This window comes from Lissotriton vulgaris, chromosome 5 (assembly GCF_964263255.1).
Source record: "Lissotriton vulgaris chromosome 5, aLisVul1.2, whole genome shotgun sequence".
Classification (NCBI taxonomy): domain Eukaryota; kingdom Metazoa; phylum Chordata; class Amphibia; order Caudata; family Salamandridae; genus Lissotriton; species Lissotriton vulgaris.
The window spans coordinates 663365517-663389274 of NC_141693.1; the positions used below are offsets into that span (position 1 = coordinate 663365517).

Consider the following 23758-nt stretch of genomic DNA (forward strand, 5'->3'; position numbering starts at 1 on the left):
TCCTAGAGGCTGTGACCATATTTTGTCCTCCCTTTTTTTCTCTGATCATATTTTTCCCCTCTCATTTTCTATGTCCAATGCGCATGTTATTGCTTCTTTGATAATCCTGTCTTATACATTTCCTTCTTTTAATTATGTTATTGTTAGGTCGGACTTTGCTTCTGACTCAGAATTTTCTTCATAGCCATCACAGCAATGCGTTATGTGACTGTTTCTACTTGTTTGAATCACCAAAGTTCTAATGACCAAACTATGATTAAGCAAAATTTTCATATGTGAAACCTTTCTGAGCAATGGAGATCCCTTGTGTTTAAGTGATTCAGAATTTTATGCACACACTGGTTTGCACAGGCATAGTTAAGAGTGACACCTAGAAGTATTGTGGCAGCTATTTCAACAAAGCTGTATCAAACTACTTAATTAAGGACAGTTTTGGTATTTCAACAGGGCGAAATTGATTCAAAGGCATCTAGGCCCTCCAAACCTCTAGAAGGAGTTGGACACAGAAGATGCGTATATACAGAATCAGCTATCAAAGGTCAATACGTTGGAAAATGCCATGTCTTCAACTATTTCCGAAATCGTACCAGGGAAGAGCCTGCCCCAAAGTTGGAGGCAAGGTGAATAAAGTTTAGCCGCCTATCCTGAGAACATTTGTCCATCTAAATTGGCACAGCGAAAACTAGTAATATCAGTTCTTAACCCACACCATTATCCTAGAATCAGGAATGTATGCCTTTGATTAAACACTGCTTTTGAAGGTGCAAGCTTCCTTCAGTAGATGGAGAGGAGAAAGTGAGATGGGATCCCAGAGGTCTGCAGTGGACCGGGAAATTCATTCATGATGCACTCTGTCCGAACATCAAAGGCCAGTACCACAGTCTCATGTTGACTGATGTTTTCCAATGCAGACAGCCCTCTCTTTTATCCAGTGTGAACAATCTTAAGGGAACAGTTAAAAGGCCATGCAGTTCTCCATCCATCAGTGTCTACTTCAGTCCATGTTAACATTTTCTAAGATAGGAAAAAACTGTGCTATGAATGCTACAAGTACCACTATAGCCCTGGAAAGAGCTTAATGTAAAACACCCCAAAACTCACCTATGGATCTCCAGAATCCTGCATGATCAACCTCTCATCTACCTTGGCAATCATCTTAACAGACCCCAATTCCTCATCCACCATTAGCTGAGTAATGGCCACAGTGTCATTTGTCCTTCCATATTTTTTGCATGAACTTAATGACTCTTCGCTCCCCATCCACTTTTCAAAGTACTTGCAATAAATGTTCTTGAAAATGTTGAATATACACAAAACTCAAAAATAACTTACGCTTTTCAAGTCCCACAATTACAAAACATGCCAAAATTGGAGAGGATTACAAATATCTGAAAACTAGACCTTGCCAGACATGCCCGGCAGAGAATTGTATTTGGTTCACATGCTTTCGATTTCTTTAACATTTGACCACCAACGTTGTTCCTTCCATTTGGCAATATCAGTATTTACTTGGTCAACCCAACACTGCCGTTACCCAAATCAGAGAGTTTAACTCTTGGACACCAATCATCTTGCTTCATGGCGTCACAATTATGGTACCTACAATAAATGCTCACCTAGCGTCTGAGTTATACTTATTGTCAATTTGTCCTTGTCCTTCTTTGATTTTCATGAGCTGGTTTTGACCTGATGATTCCCACCCTCGAGAAATCTTTTTTGTACGTCACTGCACGAGCCATTCTATTTTCACATCATCAATATTTTCATTCTCTGGGCATATTTGACCACCTCGGATAAAAGTGGGTACACAACATTAAACTTGAGCTAGGTTTAATTACATTTGAAAAGTTCGAAAAGATTACTTTGCGCCCTTGTTAATGCAAAACCCTTTTGGTTTGGGGTGCACTGAAAGACACTACCACATACATATACAATGAGCTCAATTAGAGTCACTAGAATTGACTCACTTATAAATTCAACAGATTTTAGTGTTTTCTTTTTTCTTTAATGCTCCAACACCACTTTTTAGTTCATAAAAAGATTTGATGAATTATCACTTTTTTTCTTAACCAACCAGATTTCTCAAACCATGGGCTATGATTTAGATTTACTAGTCCATTATCCCCATTAACCAAACACAATCCTAAATATTTTAGCTTGATAACCAATAACCAAGAATCATACTTTTTTGTTTAATTGACGGAGTACAAAATTCTCCCTTATTTTTAGGAAATTATTTTTATTTTGAAGCTCTATGGTTAATTGCAAATATTTTGTTACTCAGATATGAAATATATTGAAAGATTACTTTTTGCTGTCAGTTTTTGTAAGCTTGTCCTTTGCATCCCATTTTGACAAAAATTGAAAACTTGCCGCCTGTGCAACAAATCCACTATAGTTAGTGAAATTGATACCAGTGCAGCAAACATCTACAAGGCATGAATGAATGCTGCAAGATGCTCCGCTGTTGGCCTTTTGCTTATCCTGATTTTTAACATGTATGCTAGGGTTAAAGCTGGTGGAAATTCTAAACACCACAGCCTTTGGTGGGCGTATTCCGTGGCTTTGCCATGTGAAGGCTGTTGGACTTCTTGGCTATCCAGAGAGACAATTTCAAGACGGTGACTCAGGCACTTACGTGACGAACCAATAGAGCTGCTACCTTAGATAAGTTAATGACCCTGAAGAACTCGATTTTTCATCATGGTTTTATGACTTCTACTAAAAACTCTTGCAGTTCTGAGCAATTCATTTTAGCTCTTTGGATCTTAAAAGATAAAAGTGTGCAATTTCAATATGTCAACAAAATAATGATGCCAAGTGTTCCATGGTAGTGCCCAAATTATATATTTCCACCTTCCCCTCAATCAAAATCGGATTTTTGTGTAGCAAAAAGCATCTGACCCCACATATTTTAGAGTACTATGCAGGGGGGTGCCTTACACTTGTTCTGAAGGGGACAGGTTCTGAAGGACAAATTGAAGCAAAAATGTTTGGTGGTGATGGAGCAGGGTTTTCACGAAATAAAACCTACTCGGATTGAACTCCCCAACATGCAAGACTAAAAGGGGACACATGAAAACTGCGCAAACGCATGCTGGGACTGTTAGAGTAGGCCGTAAATGCACATGACTAATATAGAAAATAAGTCAAAGGTCTTGAGTTTATTTTTTACTAACAGTTAGAAAATATTTTGCAGCTCCTAAGAAAAGAAAGCAAATGAAAGTATTCAAAGAACGTTTATTAGTGGAGTTTTATAAAATGATAAATAACACTTGTATTTGTATTCTTTAGAAGTATACTTACTGCCCTGCAGAAAACGCCTGAGAGTTCTTTTAGAATTAACATGGCATATTAAAAATGTAGAAGGGAGAAAGAAAAATGTGATTGGTCCTTCGCAAGCTCCTAATGATGACCAAAGTTGCGCAGAGAGGAAGAGATAAAAAGAATAGCCGAGCAGAGCATGAGGACATTTGTACTAAAAATGGATACATGAGCGAAATGGAGAGACAAACAAAACATGGAAGCCAGATACTAGAGTTTCCTCTGTTGGAAGTGATTACAATGAGCAAAGTTAGAACAATAAGACGCTTATGAGTTAGGCACATAGAGAATGGTGTGACTGAACATCCCCTGTTTCAGACCAATCAAAATGTAAAAAACCAGGTGAATTTTTGTGAATTTAGAGTATATTTAGTAGTAAGGGGAGGGGTTGTTGGAGCGTGTTTTCTTACTTTGCGAGGGAGGAGAGAGCTGTGTTGCTGTTTCCTAAATTCTATGGGCTAGCTGTTGTTCTGCTGATCCTGACTCTTTGACTTTGCTCCTTAACTCTTCTTGAGGGGCCCAGCTAACCCTCCTGGTCAGAGGGTAGCTTTTCAGATGTCTAGAACCTCATATGATTGGTTAGTATGATAATCTGAATTTGCATAACATCTTTTTACAAATGTCTTTATTCTTCTGTCTCCATGCCTATCCACTCACTTATTGCGCTGACATTTAAGATGTACAATTGGTGTTTATTTTCGCTAATGTTTCTTTTGTGTGATGACTCATGATTTGAGCTGTATCGTACTTGATGAGCAATTCACATTTAATTAGCTAAAGCATTTCTAACTCTCAAAAGGAGTTTGTCATTATTAATGTAATTTATTTAGCTTTATGAAATGATTATTCTATGGTGATATTTAAAAATTCTAATATTATTTTGCCAAACCCTGATTAACTATAAAAGATTTTTTCGCCAAGAAAGGGATAATAAGATGAACAAATTGGTAAGTTTGGTTTAAACTCACCTAGCGTGAAAGGGACTATTTGGTATTGAATTGGTGCCAGATGATAGAAATTGTCAGTTCCTGAACGCAGGATCAGTGGTCTGGGGTTGGGTGATCCCAGGGCATGCTAGGCGCGGCCAGGAAGAGATGGGTTGAATATTACAGCAAATTATGCATTTGCAAGGACAGTAGACCATTAACACTGCTCTAAAGTTGACAGGATTCAAAGTAACACTTTAAAGGGTGGAGAGTTAAGTGAGGCATCCTTCCCACAATGAGTCTTTTGAAAAGTAGTGTAAATTGATCCATACTGAGCTATTTGGATTTAAAAGTTACCCCCCCCGTTGATCTAAATCTCCCTGAATTATGTTTTGATAGTTTACAAATAATATGGTTTACAAATTCAGAACATTTTACTTTAATCATAAATTAAGAGATTTTACAATAAACACAGTAATGTGTTTTGCCTTTGTGAGAAAGGCATTGGAGCACCTGTATGTTTTCCTGTTAACTTTCAAATCTGATATCCTTTATACATATTTAATGAGACTGATTAGATCCAGGAATAGTGATGTCACATGGATCTTTGAAGTACAGTACTACTTTGTATCCACAAGATGACAATTTAATCTCCCTCATATTATGGCAGAGCTCTCTAGATTAAACATCTTGTATTTCCTTAACTGTTTTGCACTTAAACTTTTCCTTTATCTGTTCTGACTTCTGGAACTCATCTATTAGAATACAAGGCAAAATTCGGGACTGAATGTGCTACTAACTCCTGACATAGAACATGTTGACAGCTAAGATATAGAATCCCATCCAGATGCACACACGACTGGCATATAGAAGTTCTGATTCACAAATGTCCTCCGCCCTTGTGGCAGAGGCCCCTCGATCATGGTGGGGGCACCTCACTTCTGCTGGACTTCCGCCATGAGACACTGCAGTTCAGAGTTTTTGCCATGACTGTGGGCCCCCTGCTATGACTGCAGGCCACCCGCCACAACTACGCAGCCTCCGTCACGAGTGCGGAGCCCTTTATGAATCGTACCCCATGCCTGTAGGTAAGTTTTGCAGGGGCCCCAGTGACGGCAGGGCCGTTAGCAGGTGTGGCGGTTGAACTGCTGCTCTTTGACCCTTTGTTGATGGGTAGGCATGCTGCAAACACCCTATCCTCCTGTACGCATATATAACACCTCACATTCAAGAAGTTCATAGTACAATAACATTTTTCCACTTATAACACTTTCTATACATTGATGCACTGTAACAAGCACCTTAGAATTATGTCATTTGAGTAGCTATATTATGTGTTTTTAAGATCCTACACGGGTTAGCAGATATTATAACAAATAGAGCACCCGAGATTATATTCTCAGATGTAAAAATCCCAAAGTAGTAGGAGATGGTTGGCTGTACCAAGTTCTTGCTTAAGGACATTCTGGTAGACAAAAATGCAATGGGTGGAAATGCTTTAGATAATCTGAAAACAGCAGCGGTGCCACCATGAGAGCGGAGGAGCACTAAACTAAAACTAAAATGATGTAAAAAACATTTATCACCTTTTTATTTTTCATCCTGGCAGCAGGCAAGTTTGGGGGCACCAGTGTGCCATTCAGGTTTAAAGTGCGCATGTCACTTTGGCCAGCCATCTTGTTATGGCCAGTCCGACATGCGCATTTTAAAGCCTCCAACCCATCTCTCTCAAACAACTGGGTGAAGAGCAATCACAGAACCCCAGTGCTTTAGGGAGTGTCACACCAGCACTCTCCAGCCATTCTTGGTGCTTCTATTATGCTGCTGACAGAAGCATCTGGATTGGTAGACGGGAGCTGATTGGTGGAGCTCTTGGATCCTGTGCTGCCGAGTTGAAGAGGAGTACCCAGCATGAGGCAACAGGTAAGGAAATCTTTTAATTTAAAAAAAAATATTAGTTGCTTTAATTCACTGACAGGCACTGTGAAAATTCGCAGTGCTCTCAGGCTTAACCCCAGATCTCTCAATCTTGGCCTATTTTAAACACAGTTTAAAATGGACCACGATTCAGAGCTTTGGGCCTAAGGGCACTCCCTGTTGGTTTTTATTAGTGCCCATCAGTGTGCCTGTTTCCCCACCTGTATTAATTGCAGCTGGTTAAAACTGTCTGAAAATAATGCTTTCATTGATAATAATCGCAACTGGTTATTACTCTGGGCAACATTTTAGCTCATTTGCACCTTCTAAGAGGTATCATGTGTTGCCCTGCCACAAAACAAAAAGTCCAGCTGCACTACTAGGCTGTGTTGTGACTGAACAGGAAAATAAGCAACCCCAGACACATTTCTGCCCTTTTGTTCCTCATCAGTGAAATGTAGCTTGCGCCCCTACTACAAAGATAACTCAGGATCCAAGTCTAGGCACACCCATGGAATTTAGGGATGGAGTACCCTATCTGCCAAAATCTCAGTACGTCTGCCTTATTTAGAGATTGACGGACTCTAAGCTTTCCGTCGAAAGAGCCCAGTTGGCTCTGTCGACAGTCAGCTTCCTTCCTTCTCAACAGGATAAAACCTAGTGATGAGGGACAGAAAAAGCAAACTATGCCACCACACCCTGAGAGATAACTCCCAGGGTGTGGGGGGATCATTAGTATTTTATTTTTTAGAAGCAAACTCCCTCTTTATAGTATGTTTCTGAAAACAAAAAATGTTTGGTGGACGGCTGTCAGATTTGACAGCGGTCATCCACTAAACTTTTTGTACCTTGAAGGGAACCGCCGTGATGATGGATCCTTTAAAGGTACAGAGATGACTGCTGGACCAGCAGCAGTGGTGCTGAAACAGTTTTCAGAGTAGGGGTGATGCCATCAAAGTCACATCACGGAAGTCATGGGGATTGTGAAAAATCCAAGCGTCACAAAAAAAACATATGTTCGCAAATGTATTCCGCAGGATAGTGGTATGGGAATAGTATACAGCTGGTGGTGCTTTTTGGCGCACACTGGCGCAGATACATAACTAAAGTGTTATGTGGCAGCAAATTGTCATTTACAGGCAACAAATCTTCCACTGAAATGGCCACTTAATTTGCACAGGCATATTGTTTTATGCAGCACACAAATAAGAAAGTGTGTAAACTGGGTTTCAGTAAATATTTATCATTTTCGCATAACCAAGTAAAATGTCTTTATTTGCTTTGATCCGATTAAAATCTTTATTTCCATCACAATTCCTAAATACAAAAAATGAGCTTCTTTTGTGCTGATCTAACTGCTAAAATAATTTGAATGATGTGTACATTTACGTTTATTTAAAATGTTGCTGTATGTTAGAAGAAAAAGATATCCTACAGCCTTTCCTCCCACACTCGCTGTAGCAAGATTGTCACATAGTTAATTTTACAAAATCCTTTCGTTTTGCAGTAAGGAAAAAGAAAAGTAAGCACGGATCTCTGTTGTTAAAAATAAATGAATTTTCAGAATACACAGTCTGACATTGACCTCTGTCTTTGACACACAGCAAATGTAGCAAGATAAATCACGACAGGTACTACTCCACCTGAAAAAAGTCTAAATCAGGCCCATAGTGCCACTTACTTAAGTATGAGGCACAAAAGTGATGGATGGACATGTTTGATTTAATCTGAACCACATATCAATCACTCATTTAACTTTACAGGAGGCTAAGCCTTCCTTTGAAGTGTTACTCTGCCCTAGGGAGGTGTTCTGTGGGTGGTGCATGGGCGTTCACCCACAACACTCATGGATTTTGGTGCATTCCCAGATTTACCATTAGTGGTAGACTTGGGCATGCATTAAAACTTCTACACATCTCCAGAGGAGGCATAACAAGGTAAAGCTTCTTAAATTCTCCTCGTTTGTAACTCTTTCTATGTGTGCTGCATTCTGCAGCACACATAGAAAGAGGTTAATGCCTCATGGGATTGTTTTTGTGCAGGAAGGAGTCAGTTCCTGCACAAACACAATCCTGCTTACAATGGAGGCGCCCTTGCACCATGGTGCTATGGTGCTTGCGTTGGCGCTAGGCAGCACATTGCGCACCTGCGCTGTAAAAAGACAGGAGTACGCGGTATTATGTAAAATAGGCACAATCCTGCCCTTACCCTGTCACGAAGCACAGAGCAGCAAGATGACTTGATGCTCTGCCTGACTTGTTAGTAAATATGCCCCTGCCTAATTTCGTGTGAGAAGTCTTTTATTAAAAGGGTTACCACCCCACCTAGGGGCAGATGTATCAAACGATTTTTTTGTCGCAAACGCTGCAATTCTCAAAATAGCAGCGTTTGCGACAAATAAATCGGAACATGCAATGTATTATTGAAATCGCATCGCAAAATTAAGGAATCGCAAAATTTGCGATTCCTTAACTTTGCTTCAGCATTTAAGGAATCGCAAATTGCGATTCCTTAAATGCTATGTATGAAGATCCCAAGTTGTGCGAATCCTAATTAAGAAATCGCAAATTAACACCAACTTCAGGTTGGTGGTAATTTGCGATTTCTTTCACATATGCACTTTTTGCCATTTGTGAAGCTGCCATGTGGCGCACATACATGCCCTTAGGGCATGTATGTGCGCCATATGCACACACATGTAAATTTCAGGGGTGCATCAGGGTGTCCTTATGACACCCTTGAAATTATTCTCAATTTGCGATTCGCAAATTGACAATATATTCCCATTCATTCCATAGAAATGAATGGGAAATTATTCCTTAATTGCGAATTCGCAATTTGCTATTCGCAAATAAGTAATATTAAGACATCGCTAAAAAATTACGATTTTTTAGATACATACCATTTTGCAATTCTCAAATAGCGATTCTCAAAAAATCGCTATTTCAGAATCACAACTAGGTATTTTGAAACTTCTGCCCCCTAGTGGTTATATGCAAATACTGATGCAAAGTTACAAGACAAGTCTTTATTTAACCAGGTAACAGAAGTGTACGCATTCTGAGTGAGCCACCGTTGATCGGTCATAGCGCTTTTTTTTAAGTCATGTTGCACAGAAGCCAACACTGCTGTGCAATATGTTAAAAAAATATGCTGGGAAGAGGGAAGGAACAGGAGGGAGTAAAATATTGCCAGATTTGTTCATATTTATAAAGCTGATTGCTAAATTCATCATTTTTGATTTAGTAAATTGAACAACTCTTTTCCACATTCTTCCATCTATCAAATTCCCTCCCCAATTTGTTCAACACAATTTATATTGTCCACTCTAAAGCAAAAAGAGGAGTTGTATTAGTACCACATCTTGGAGTTGAATAGAAATGCAGGTAAATCTGCATTTCCATTTAAAGAAGAGTGCCATTTGAAAACAAACTCATGACTAGAGGATAGCTTTTTCTGCTAAAGGACTGGGAGATTTGTAGAAATGCAATCTCGAAGCCAAATTCAATCTTGCAGAAAATCAGTTGTATTGTTTTCCTGGGGATTACCTACACGCCATGTATTGAGCAGGCCACAGTCCTGCTTTTAAATAGAGATAAATGACGCAGCCAGGGATTTGGATGGAGTTAAAATCGCCACCTATTGTAATTGGATCGCTTGAATTCATTGCTAATGTATAAATCTGCCGAAGAGCAAATAATTGATTTTCAATATAACAAAATGGAACTGCTTAGTGTTGAAAGTTGCTGAGACCTGCCTAGGGTGCACGTATTAATCTGAAATACATCCCAATTCAATGGGTAATTGAAGAATACAGCCGCGTCCCTGGGTGGTGCGCCATCTGTTGCAAAAACCGAATGGGAGACTCAGCGCAGAACGAAGAACTTTGGATATTCGTTTTTAAATGTCTCCACTGCCAAAATAGTATGTTTGGTTTGCAAAGCATGATCCAATTGATAGCTGATCGATATTTATCTTTATTATTCACGACATTTGTATTACAGGGTGTAATCTTAATCAACCCTATCATAGACACAATGACAGATTAGCAGTTGAAGAATTCACATAGGAAATGTGAACATTTGAAAACTACCTATTTTGACAGAAACACCCTGTGAACCCCACATCATCGCTCTACATTTCCTCTACCCTTCTGTTCGACATCTAGAAGGGGGAAGCCCATTGTGAAACCTAAACCTGAATTAAACCCCCTTACAAAGTTTGGCATGTTGTAGTACCTAAATCCTGCCAAGGGGAGAGAAGCCCCACTGTCAGCCCTGCCTAAAAAACATTAAAAGATTTAAAAAAAATGATTACTCTTTACAAAATGCAGGTTATACTGTGTTAAACAAAGCAGAGTCATTTGCAGGTGTTAGTGATTATACATTCACAATTCTTTTGAAAGACAATATAATGATTCAGGCTACTTTTCCTAAAAGACTTCCTGAGAAAAAAGCAAGAAGTACTTAACAAACTGATCAATCCTTTGAAGGATATGAATAATCATACACTTTAGATACTTTAAGTGCTTAGGGTTGTTTTCAGAATTATAGAATTTCATTTCTTCTTTGAAAAAAACGGCACCTCTAATACCGTGGAGCAAATATAAAAGAAAGCTTTTATGGAAAATTCCTGTCTAGAGGAAAGTAATCTCAGTGAAGACAAACGCTGAAGAAAATCAAAACAATATCCCCTATGAAAAGTAAAAAATTATATTTAGTAATGCTGCACTTAAGGTTACCTGCCTATAAGGAAGTAACTACCATGCCACCTCAATCAAAGAAACATACAGCCCGATTCATCAAGCTGAATTGCGCTCGCAAAGGGCCAGATTCTGAGAATCTGGCCCTTTGCGAGAGCGATTTTTGCATTTGGGATTCATCATCCCAAATGCAAAAATCGCTATTACCGAAATCGCATATTTGCGAGGAATTGGATTTAAGGAATCTCTAATAGAGATTCCTTAAATGCAATTCATCAACCAATTAGAAATTGCGAAATCGCAATATTTGGTCGCAATTTACCACCAAGTCTGACTTGGTGGTAAATTGCGAAAAAAGAGTAAAAAGCACTTTAGTGCATTTTTTTCTTTTGCATGTTACACACACACATGTCCTTTGGACATGTGTGTGCGCAACACCTGTTCAAATGTGCATTTAAGGGGTGCTACAGGGTGTCCTTTGGACACCCCTGGCACCCTTCAAATCGCTATCTTATTTGCGAATAGCAAATTGCTAATCGCAAATAAGGAATGTGTAGGAATCGCATTTTATTTTGCGATTCCTACATGAATACCGTTTTGCGAGTCTCTAATAGCGATTCCTTATGAATCTCTATTAGAGACTCGCAAAACGGTTCTTTGATGAATCAGGCTGTTAAACTTTAAGGAATATCAAGATAATAATTTTCGAGAATGCAGCAGGTTGTGCTTATAAAAAAGAGCATAGTCATTAATAGGAGTTAATCATCAAATAATGTCATTCTATCTGGTTCTAGAAATGACTTTCCCTAAAACGAATCAGTTTATTTCGGAATTTGCTTTAAGAAATCCTGTGCCTCAAATACTGTAGAAGAAATCTGGATACTGCCTTTATCAAGATCTTGCAGTTTGGTTTGCTGGGAAAGAGAAGCGTATGCACTTGAACCTTTCAAAGAGTCAAGCATGTCCCTAAACTCTTCCTACATTGAGCTAAAGTAATAGTCATATCTGGATAGGCTTGAAATTTAAAATCATCAAGTGCCCCAAAAGATTTATGCTGAATAACTTTAGAAAGAATGCGTTCTTTTATTTTTAAAAAAACATTAAAGTGTACTAACAAACTTTGTGAAAATCTACCAATGCGCGATTCAATAACTTGGAACCCCACGTGGCCACATTACAGAAATATCTAGTGAGAAGTCAGGGATAATTTATTTCTTAGTCAAATTGTCTACCAATTGGCTTATGCCTTCTTTCTTTTCTTTTGCAGAAATCAGAATTTGTAGATTTGATTGGTGTGAATGATTTTCTAACTTCTTGAACTTATTTTTGAGAAAAGTAGTTTCCTTCTTAAAGTCTACCACGCAATTCTAAATTTGATTCTAGATATTCTCAAAATCCGATACCCTCTGCTCTAGGGACGTCTAGTCTTTCGATGAACTGAGACAACTTCTCAGCCATCCTAATTAAATGAGAATGAAGCTCAGAAATGGCTTTGGCTTGTGATTACTTCATTCCCCTGATTTCCAGCAAATTAGTCTCTAACAGTTCATTTGAAAGTGATTGAGTGGAAGATACTTGAGTTGCCTGTATGGCATGTATGATTTGCTGTTGTAGAGCGTAAGATGAAGTTGAAGATGTCATTAAGTAAGTGGTACTCTCATGAATTGAAGTCGTAACATTGAGACTTTGCTGGGAATGATGACCCGACAAAAGACTATTCTGGGGTAAGTGATCTTGCATAATGATATTGTAACCAGTGTAAACTCATCTTGAAATGTCCACTAAGTGTTGCAAATTGGTGAACAAAGTATATGACTGAGAAAGAGATAGATACTTTTATTTGATATCATAAAAAATCATAAAAGCGTGGCAAACCACCATACGTAAAAGGTACATTTTAAAAACTTATATAAAATGAAAGGCACACTAAGGTGTGTTCTACAACGATTAAATTATGTTATGTTAAGTAAAAATGTCTTATAAAGCGCATGTACACCGATTTGTATCTTGGCGCTGAACTTAAGGTATTGCTGAACCCCTGTGTATTTAGTTGTCTGAAGAAACTAGTTATAAGCTAGGGTAAAAAGCCAAGTCTTAAGCAGCCAATGAATCTAGAAAGTTCAGTGCAGGTTCTTATGTCTAAAGGAAGAGTGTTACAGAAGCTGGGTGCCAATACTGCAAACCTGCAGCCACCTATTTGTTTCCGTTTTTAGGACATAATGGTTAGAAGATTCTTGTGGGCGGAGCGTAAACTACGTACAGGTAGATATTTCTGAACAAGTCTGGATATACATTTTGGGCTAGCACCATGCAGGATTTTAAAAATAAGGCAACCAACTTTAAATGCACATCTTTGTGATATGGGAAGCCAATGTAGCTCTTTCATAGTGGGAGAGATGTGTTCCCATCTGGGTTGATGGGATATCAACCTGGCTGCCTGGATGCCAAAGTATAGAGAAATGGCATAATCCAGGTGTGACTATGACCATTTGTATTATGTCTTCCAGAGTGAGTAATCGCCTAATCTTCCTTATTTTCCTCAATTGAAAGAAACAGGTGGAAGTTACTGCTCCTATCTGAGATTTCATGGTGAGGTCGCTATTGATGATCACTCCCAGACTTTTGGCTGAGGAAGAAGAGTCAGGTGGGGTGCCTAACTCACTTGGCCAAAACTGTGCGTTCCAGGGGTTCAGGGGACCACCTATCAGGATCACTTATGTTTTGTCTGGGTTTAATTTTAACTGGTTGTGATTCATCCAGTCAAGGATGTGCAGCATCGTTGCCTGGAATTCAGATATCGAATCAGGTGAATTATCGATAGAAAACACAGTTGCAGATCATCTGCATAATTATACGTGCATACCTGCTTATTTTTCAGGGAGTAAAGTAGGGGGAGAAGGTAAAGATTGAATAAGTAAGGGGACAATGAGGAGCCCTGAGGTACTCCACATGTTGTTGCCATTTTAGGTGCAGAGAACAGGGAGAGACGCACTGACTGAGTACGTTCCTCGAAAAATGACTCAATCCAGCTGGACGCCACCCCCTTGAGACCGGCCGCTCTAACACGGTTGATCAGGATGCCATGATCAACCGTGTCGAATGCCGCGGACAGGTCCAGCAGCACCAAGGCCTGGAGGAGGCCTTATCGGCTTCCTTGAGAAGTGTATCCAGTACAGTAAGTATTACTGCCTCGGTAGAATGGGCTGGGCGGAACCCCGTTAAAAATGTAAAACATACTATCAATACCATAAGTGGATTTCAAGACTAGTTATGCTAAAACATATTAAATCAGTTAATGTGTTCTATTTTTTCCAGTTCTGTTGCTGCAATTTTCAGGAAATGTATGGCTCTATAGGACAGTTGGATGATGGTCCTCCAAGGCATTGGATAATGGCTACTCTGCATTACCTTATTTGTTCCTTCCTAAAGACTTCCCGAAGAACCATTTTTCTGGTTTCAGCCAGGAAGGGGCAGATGCATAATAAATGGAAAAGAGATTCGTCACCTCCTTCGCATAAGCAGCATTCCTTGGATTGCCAGGGGTAGTTCCATTTTGGCGTCAGGTCCTTAAGTGTATGACTGATGACGGGTAGATTCTGGCATTGACTGGGGCAATACAGAAGGATGTGATGCAGGGTGGATATAAGGAGTTGTGAAAGCTGCACCTGACCTTAAAGAAACAGATGGTTCAGAATTGTTCATTACAGCACTAGAGGAAGTATACATAGAGTTAGCACCTTCTAAATGTTCTCTTATTGTGCCAGAATTTAGGCCAGAAAATCATGACTAATGATTCAAAGGTGGAGCTTTCTTTTGGACCAACATCTCAGGGGCAAGTATGCAAGGTAAACCAACATCTCTGGAGCAAGTATGCAAGGTAAACCAGATTTGCGTGTACCTGCATGGAATTCTGAAGTCCATTTGGCTTTGCAAGGAGAACTGAAAATTCTCTCACACTTTGGTATGAATAGGTATTGCGTCTCTGACCTTCAGAATGCTTATCTGTGAGGGAGGGGAGAATAGAAGGTGGGTTCACACAGGAACTCTACCGTTGCCACACTTTCATGAGGAAGACTTTTTCTTTTATTCTAAATAGTTACCAGGATAATCAAGAAGCAGAGATGGTGAACATTTTAACATAAAATGCACATCTACTCATATTTCTTGAGTCATTTCTTAATGAGGTCCATGTACAAAATAATTTGTTTCCTACAGTACCGGGGAAACTTCACCAAACAAAAGCTGTGTTTTATACTACCATAATATATCTTAAGAGGGATCACAATAAAGCACAAATATTCATAACTTTATAATCCCTATGCTAATTTGGTATTCTCCTACTCAGGAAATCTAGAGAAACGTGACTGTGAACGCCTGACATGTTTCTGTGTGAAGCACAAATGTAGAGGTTTTGTAGAGCGCTCGAATGCCAGGAGGCGTCTTGGCACTGGTAAAGCTACACATAAGATACCAATAAGAAGAATGGTGAGACAAAAAAGCAAGAAGAAAAAACAAGGGCACTAATAGAATTACCAAGTTTTCAAAGCCTTCCTGAAAACCAGAAGATTAGGCTGAGCTTTAATGGCAAGAGGGGGTACTTCCACAATTTGGCTGCATTGTATATAAGACTTCTGCCGCTCCTGGAAGCACGCCTGAATCTGGGGACAATGACTTATAGCACAGAGGCAGAGTGGAGAGATCTAGCAGGCATGTTCAATGTGAAACTGTTTTGAAGCTAGATAGGACCTTGATTGTGAAGCGACTTAAAGACAATACAAAATGCCTTGAAACGGATCCTCATCCTGACGGGTAGCCAATGTAGATTCCCTAAAAATGTGGACACTGATTGGTATTAGGGGATTTTGACAAGCAAACGTCCCGCTGCATTTGAAGCTTATTTAAATGATGTTGATGGGCGCTGAGGTGAAGACCATTACAATAGTCTAATTTGGACGTAATGAGTTGGGAAACTAATGACTTTTGTAAGTTAGCTGGGATAAAAGGAAGAATGTTTTTGACCAGCCGGAGAGTATGGAAGATAGAGGACAAAACAGAATTTGCCTCGTCCAGATAGGATAATTTATTGTTAATAATGACACCAAGATTTTTACCTTTCCTAAAAGGGATCAGTAAGGGTCCATCTCGGTGGGCCACCAGTCAGTGGACCAGAAAGAAGGCGAAGTGTCAAAAGTCAGAACCTCTGTCTAGCTTGAGTTTAACTTCAAGCAGCTGGGAGCCATCCAGGAACTGACAGCCTGCATGCAATTCTGAAAATTAGATGCCGTTCCTGAGACATTGAAGGTAAACGTGACAACAATTTGTGTGTCGTCTGCATAGGACATCAGTGAGAAACCAAAAGATTAAATGAGTGATGCAAAAGGGGAAACATAAATGTTGAATCAAGAAGGACTGAGCGAGGATCCCTGGGGGACACTGCAAGGTAATGAATAAGAGTGAGAGATGAAGTCCCCAAAGCGAACAGATTGTTCGAGACCACCGAGGAAGAACGAAAGAGCTTCCAGGCACCGCCTTTTATGCCCACCCTGCTAAGTTGGTGCATCAGTAGCCCATGGTCCACCATATCAAAGGCAGCCATCAGATGAAGCAAGATGAGGGCTGCACAACCGCCCTGATCTAATGGGAAGTGGATTTCCTCTGTGGCTTTAAGGAGCGCGGTTTTGGTGCTGTGGTCTGCCCGAAAGCCAAATTGAGTGTCATCTAGCAATTGACCTGAACGTAATGCATGAGTTGTTTATTGAGGACTTTCTCAATTAACTTGGCAGGTAGGGAAAGACAAGAAATTGGTTGATAGTAATTTGGATCAGCAGGGTCCAAGGAAGGCTTTTTAACAAGAAGAGTTATAGAAGCTTTTTTCCAGACCAAAGGAAATGAACCAGAAATGCACATAGGATGAAAGATGTGTGCTACAGTGTGTGCGATGGTGTCAGCAACTAAGTAGAGAACCCTGGGAGGGCATTGAATAGAAGGATGGTTTCGTCGGAGGAGGGTGGAGTAAAATAATCCAAGGAGCAAGATTAAGAAATGGGAAGCATAATTGCAGGTTGTCCATTGAAAATAGGCGCCTTGGCAGAGAAGTTATCAAAGATAGCTTTGACTTTACGACGAAATGTGTCAGTTAACAAATTACAGATAAACTAGAATTATCAGAGGATGAAAAATTGAAAAGGAGTAAGCTTTTTGACCATAGAAAAAAAATCCCATGAAGAATTGGTTGCGGCTTCCAATTTGATGGTGAAGTAAGCAGATTTGTGTGTAAAAATCAAAGCTTTATAGATCGCTATGCATTTTTTACAAATGGCACGTTCGGCTTCAGAGTAGCCAGACTGCCATAGGTGTTCTTGTCTCCGGCACTGTTGCTTCTGAGATCTAAGCTCAGTGGAGAACCACGAGGCAGAAGCCTTAAGGCTTCGAGAACTGACTTGTTTCGGACGGACAAGAGAATGCGCACCTAAGTCCAACTAGGAAGTGCATTGTGTGACTGCCGACTCAGGGTCAACCAAACGAGTAGGCTTGAAGTTGATAAGAATCTGCAAGAGTTTGTCGGCCTGTAAAGTGTGCCAGTCGGCCTGTAAAGTATGACAAGCTCGGGAAGTCTCTCGGGATGTGATGATAGCCGTCAAGAGCCTCAAAGAAGATGGCATTGAGATCTGACCAGGGTAATGACAAAATACTTGCATTGATGTGGCAGGATTATTGGTGAAACTGCTGTCAAGGGACTGACTGAGTTGGTGTGTGGCATCTGTAACCAGCTGGGACAGACGTAAAGAAGTCAGGGTGTGGAGTAGCGCAGCGGTATCCATCTCTGTTCCTAGCCCGAGATGAAAATTAAAATCTTGAGTATGGTAAAGTCACTGGACAGAATATTTCCCTCAAGTAAATTGCTGACGCCTTGAGCAAATTTCGCCAGGAGGGCGGTAGAGTTGTAGGCCTTTAAAGGCCTGGTAATGGAGAAAACAGATGGGTAATTCAGATAAGGGCTATCCCAGCGTTAATGTTTGTTCACAAAAGGTGAAGTTCAGCACCCCAATTGTTCACATGCATTTAATTGAAATAGTGGTAGCATGTACTCTACCTGTGTGTGTACCTGTTGAAATTTGTATTACCTAGCACCTAAGAACCTAGTGCCTTGGCACCTGTGGGACTCCCCCCAAAAATTGGTAGTGGTACAGTCAGGGCGTTTTGGAATGCTGCTGAGCTGGGGCTTTCGTTGATGAGGACCTGTGTGTACTGAACAAAATTCGTTTTGCTTTAATTATTTCAAAGCACATGCAGGTCTCCATCAATTAATCAGCCCCCACCGCAGTGATATCAGCTCCCAACTCGGCAGCATTCCAAAACGCCGAGTAGTCAGTCCGGCCCTGGGTACAGTGAGATATCTGGCAAGTTCCTGCAGAAGTAGGCAGAAAGGAATTGTTAACTGATTCCAATATCTGATACCGACCTGACTGCTGTATATGAACCCCACGCAATTAGTCCTATGGCACATTCAAACAACCATGATATAATGTTCATTGAAGTTTTGAAGCTTGAGTGATGATATCTCACAGAATGCATATTCGCTCAGGGCAAAAAAGAAAAAAAGATGACAGCTGAGAGTGTACGATCAAGACAAATGGGCCTTGTATAGGAATACCAGATGACTCCATGTCACCAGGGGCACCAAAGTGTTCACCTTTAGACTTCCTTTAAAAACCTAATGAATTGTATGTGTGGTAAACTTCAAATTAAATAAATGAGTTTTACCACTAGATCACAATCATTTCTAAAAGAAAAGTCTTGAACAAAACATAACATGACACTGATTAGACAGAGCAACATGGTAACCGTCGTTTATGCCAAGGGAGACAGAAAAGTGACCATTTGATCAGCTACCAGATAGATTGTGGACTCCTGTTAGGACAAATATGAAATGAAATAAGGATTTATAGAGCGCATGGCTGCCCTTGAGCGTCCCAGCGCTGGTGAAAGGTAGTAGAAAGAGAGTGCGACGGCAGGAGGGATCAGGGGAAAAGCCAGGTTTTCAAACTCTTGCGGAACATGAGATGGTTTGGTTCCGCTCGCAGAGTGAGGGGAAGAGAGTTCCACAGTTTGGGAGCAATGAAGGAGAAAATGTATCAGACCAGCCCTTTCCCTGTATGATCACAAGAGTCACCTTTGCTGCATTGAAGAAAATGTAAAGGATTGAGCATAAAATGTTACAAATTCTCTTGATACTCACCAGGTGAATGAACCCTGCAGCTGTGAGCCAGGTGCTGATGAAGATTGAACACAGGTTCACAAGCTTGATGGAATTACTGCAAGGAAAAGAAAGCAAAACGTACAATGGATTCAGGTTTACGCATATTGAGATCCATTCCCACTGCACAATAGTACATTTTTAAACATCTTAACCTTGGTGTATCAATTCCTAGGATTACCCCGGAATTATATGCAGTCCTTCAGGTCACTCCCTCAAAAAATGGTTCTGTCCATCAAAATTCTTTCCAAAGCTAATCAAGTTTGGCATTATAAAAACACAGTGTCTGAAACTGTGATAATAAGACAGTTTAAGGATTACACTGCAATGTCTAATGTACACAACGTTCTGAGATTAGTTTTTTAATTAAAACCTGGAATTTGCCTCTTGACTCTCACCACTGGATGGTGGGCTGGTATGAATGTGGATCCCTTGTCCCGCCTGCAGGTGTCAACCTCGGGTGGCTCCTAGCCGTCTCTTTGCCTCTGCGCCTGTAGAGGCAAAGCACTGGTGCAGAGGCAAAGTGTTTCCTCCATTATCATGGGGCCATGCTGCCATGCTAAGGAAGGAATTAAATCTAAGATTCATACCAGCGCTATATGTGCACCTACCTTATGTGTACTACAGCAGGGACTACATAAGCAACTGTGTCCGCTTCTTTAACACCAAAGTGCCCAGGTTACACCTCTAGAGCACTTTAGGTAATACAGCCCCTGGACTCTACTATTTTTGGCATAAACCTCTTACTGATATATGTGGCAAGTTTTATATGTTATAATAAAAATCCACTTTTGTACTGAATACAGTCAGTTACTGCACGATCGTACTTTTTAATACCCCCATGTGCTAGATAAAGCAAGAAATAGAACTTCGAATAAAGTGCATATGTTGACTAGGTGTTCTCAGTGTTCACACTGAGTATCATAACCAAAAATATTGTGAGACAAAATATTGTGTCAAGAATATCGAAGGCAAAAATATTGTGAAGGTAAGTTTCTATGGGTAATAAAGATTTACTATAAATAACTCAACACATATGTACTTTCATGATATGTATATCTTCATGGTACGGAGAAGTGGAGTTAAGAATAGTAAATCTATACTTACCTATTTGCACTTACCTTCTCGATATTTTGATCCTTGATATTTTTGACATAATATTCTGTCCACACAATCTTTTTGGATCAGATATTCTGTCACTGATCTGGTGCCTACATGCTTTAGTGTATACTTAATATATTTCTTTATTTCTGTATTTCAGTGAATTTAATTTGTTTAATTCACTGAGGGCTAAGTACACCCAGAATGCTGTGATTTATGCATGCATGTGCATGTTAAAAATGCATTCACTTAGGGCTGCTCCTCATGACAATTGTGTGCCACTGTGGAACTCTACTCCATGCTAACATACACCTCTGCTTTATTGATATGAGGATTTTGTTTGCACCATAGGTAAACCTAATGGTACCTGTGTTCCTCTGGAGTGTTTTTGACTATTGTCATCCTGATTAACACAATCAACAATAGTTGATCATATTTACATATAATTTCTGCATGTTTTGTAAGTGCCGTAATTGCAACATTCATTGACTGCGTAAAACAGACTTCAAACTGACTTTTGGTAAAACATAATGCATTACACCCCTCCCTGCACATTGTTGTCATCAATTATGCAATTTCCAATGTTGCAGTGATGTCATAGAACATGTCATATGGGATGTAATTAGCAGTGCATGGAGTGGGTGAGAGTTACAGTTAATGTGGAGCATGAATTATAGCAACTTTGGATACTATAATTGGTGAATGTAGGTGGTTTTGATAGTTTACAGCGGTATGTTTTAAGTGACATGTCTACCTAGCTATAACGTCCCTTTAACCTTCGTTTTAAAGGCAAGATATTGTAACAGATCCTAACTAAAGCGTCACCTTAAATATTGTTTTTTCAGTGAATTTCTATGGGTTATTATTTACCATAAAGTAAGATGACCATGGTCATGTGTGGCGTGGTGTGAATGCAGGGCGCCCAACACCCCACATTGACAAGCGACACTACCAGATGATTCTAAGGAGGAGGACTTCTCTGGCAGTGAGGAAGAAATAGAGAAAAGTGAGTGGCTTCTGGCTGTTCAGCGGAGGCTGAGAGAGTTCGACCAGGAACTCAAGAGACCAAGAGGGCCTTAGCCCAAGGAAAGAAAAAGTGCGCAGCTCATCAAGTGAGCTTGGCTGGGTTGGAGGTGGAATCCAGCTCAGATGGTGGCAGCAAAAATGTAGTGTCTAGTGCTGAGGGAAAAGTACACACACACCCCAAGATATGGTGCCTGACTTGAAGGAGGGGGTTGACATATACCAAAGGGTTCAGGGTTATGAGGTAGCTCCAGTGGTGTACAGTGTCCTGGAGGGGGATTGGGGGACTGGCACAGGGGTGCATATTCCTAGTGACGGGAGGGACGCTCTACTGACTCTAGATGAGAGGTGCAGGGAGAGGGGCTCCCCATTGGTAGAAGCCTTGGTGTGTGAGTGTGGAGACCGCCCAGAAGAATGTGGGTTGAGTGACAGAGGCAATCAGACACTGTCTTGCCAATCTCAGGAGAGTGGTGTGGGGTACTTATGTGAGGCACTGGATGGTGGGGCAAAGAGTAGCTTGGTTAACAACTGTGGGGGCTGTGTGATTCAATTGTTGGAGAGCATATTTTAAGTCCCTGTTTTTCAGAGCTATGCCAACACCCGGTGGAGTGTGAGTTTTCTGATTCCAGGGAGCTTGTGCTGGAGGCAGACCCTTTGGTGGAGTCCAGGGAGTCTGGTGAGCCTTTTGGGAGGTATCCTGAAGGAGGGGCTCAGGTTTTCCCCAACCATGTGAGGTAGGGGAGGTTAGGGGTAGCCCATATAGGTATCAGTGTATTGGGAGGGGTGTAGGCACCCACATCCTGTCTCAGAGAAGGAGTGGGAGGGGGCTGTGTCCCAAGGTGCCTGAATCCCAGGTCCAGACTCTGGTTGGTTCCATAGGAGGGGGACCTAGTCTGTACCGGGAGACCATTTCCTGAGGGGGATCCCAAAGAGTCAGGTGGACTGGGGGGGGGGGGGACTGCTGTAACAAGCATCCCACCAGTTCTGGTGTCTGGCAGCACTGCTCCAGTGGGGAGGGGTTGCGACCTCTGAGGTCAGAGCACCCCAGGACTGACCCTGGTGAGGCCACTTTTGGCCTGGGGGGTCGTCATGCTCTGTCAAGGGGACAGAAGGCTGTTGACCTGCAGAGGCAGACTCTGGTACAACTCATGAGAAGTGTGTTTCCCTTGGTGGGTTTGGTGTACTCCCCCGGAGGTCCAGGGTTGTGAAGACCCTGGGTTGGAGGACAAGGTTCAGGGTGTCCCCCTGACCTGGAGTAAGGGGAGACTGCTAACAGTACCCCTAACAATTTGTCTTCTGGGGGTACAGCTCCAGGTGGGAGGGTGCAGAGCCCCAGGGAGGAAGACAGGGTGTGGGAGAGCCCACCCCAGTCTCTTTTCCAGCCGCCAGGTACAAACCCTGGGCTGGTTGGCCAGTGTCAGGATGCCATACCTGACTTGGCAGGAGGGAGAGTGGAGAAAAGGTGCCAGGCACCTGGGGCTACTGCCACCCACTTTCTGATACCACAGAGGTTAGAGAGGCAGGAAAGGCATGAGGCATGGCTCTCATCACTGACAGCTGTCAGGAGCCACTGTGGCTGGCTGTCCTGGTGGACAAAGTTGCTCCCGGGAGGGGGTCAGGAGTCACACCCCGAGGGTGGACTGGGTCACACCACTGTGTTGGCCACGTGGGTACTGTATACCTGTTGGGACACATCTGTGAGCAAAGTAAACTTAGGCGTTACACTGATGGGGCCCACATGTGAGGAGAAGGGTCTCCATGGGCTAGCCTGGTGAGCCCAGAGAGTATGGATAGAGGGATCCAACTGGGTTCAGGAAGGCATAGAATGGGAATAGACCTCTGCTGTTCGGGCCAGGTTCCATTTTCTATCGCTCCAAGCAGGGGAGCCCATCAAGGTATTGATTGATACACACTAGCTTTAGGCTGGAAGGGGGTTGTGTTGAAAATAGCCCTTTTTGCAGGGTCACCCCGAAACTTTTTGTTTTTTCCACCTATGTTTTCCTGACCTGTTGTTGATGGCTATAGGACTCTGGGCCCTTTACCACTGCTGATCAATGCTAAAGTGCATATACTCTCTGTGTAAATTGTTATGGTGATTGGTCATCATGATTGGCGTATTTGATTTACCAGTAGGTCCCTAGAGTGTGCCAGGGTTTGTAAAACAAATGCTACTAGTGGGCCTGCAGCACTGATTATGCCACCCACATGAGTAGCCCAGAAAAGATGTCTCAGGCCTGCCACCGTGGTGCCTGTGCACAGTTTGTTAACTGTCATGTTGACTTGGCAAGTGCACCCACTTGCGAGGCCCTACCCTTCTCTTTTCTTTCACATAATACATCCCTATGGTAGGCCCAAGCTATCCCCCTGGGCAGGGTGCAGTGTATGTGAGAGGTAGGACATGTACTGGTGTGTGTAACATGTCCTGATAGTGAAATACTGCCAATTTTGTTTTTTACTATTGAAAGGCTATCTTGCCCCATAGGACAGAATTGGGAATGCTTTGTAACA

General features: G+C 41.4%; 1 protein-coding gene across 9 annotated transcripts in view; it reads right to left on the reverse strand.

The window, feature by feature from the left end:
• KCNMA1 (potassium calcium-activated channel subfamily M alpha 1) overlaps positions 1-23758 on the reverse strand; it is a 1464982-nt gene that overhangs the window by 559032 nt on the left and 882192 nt on the right. For all 9 annotated transcript variants that reach the window (XM_086922098.1, XM_086922095.1, XM_086922094.1 and 6 more), the window contains exon 7: positions 19109-19184. In XM_086922098.1, coding sequence (XP_086778224.1) covers positions 19109-19184 — 76 coding nt within the window. The remainder of the gene's footprint in view (positions 1-19108; positions 19185-23758) is intronic.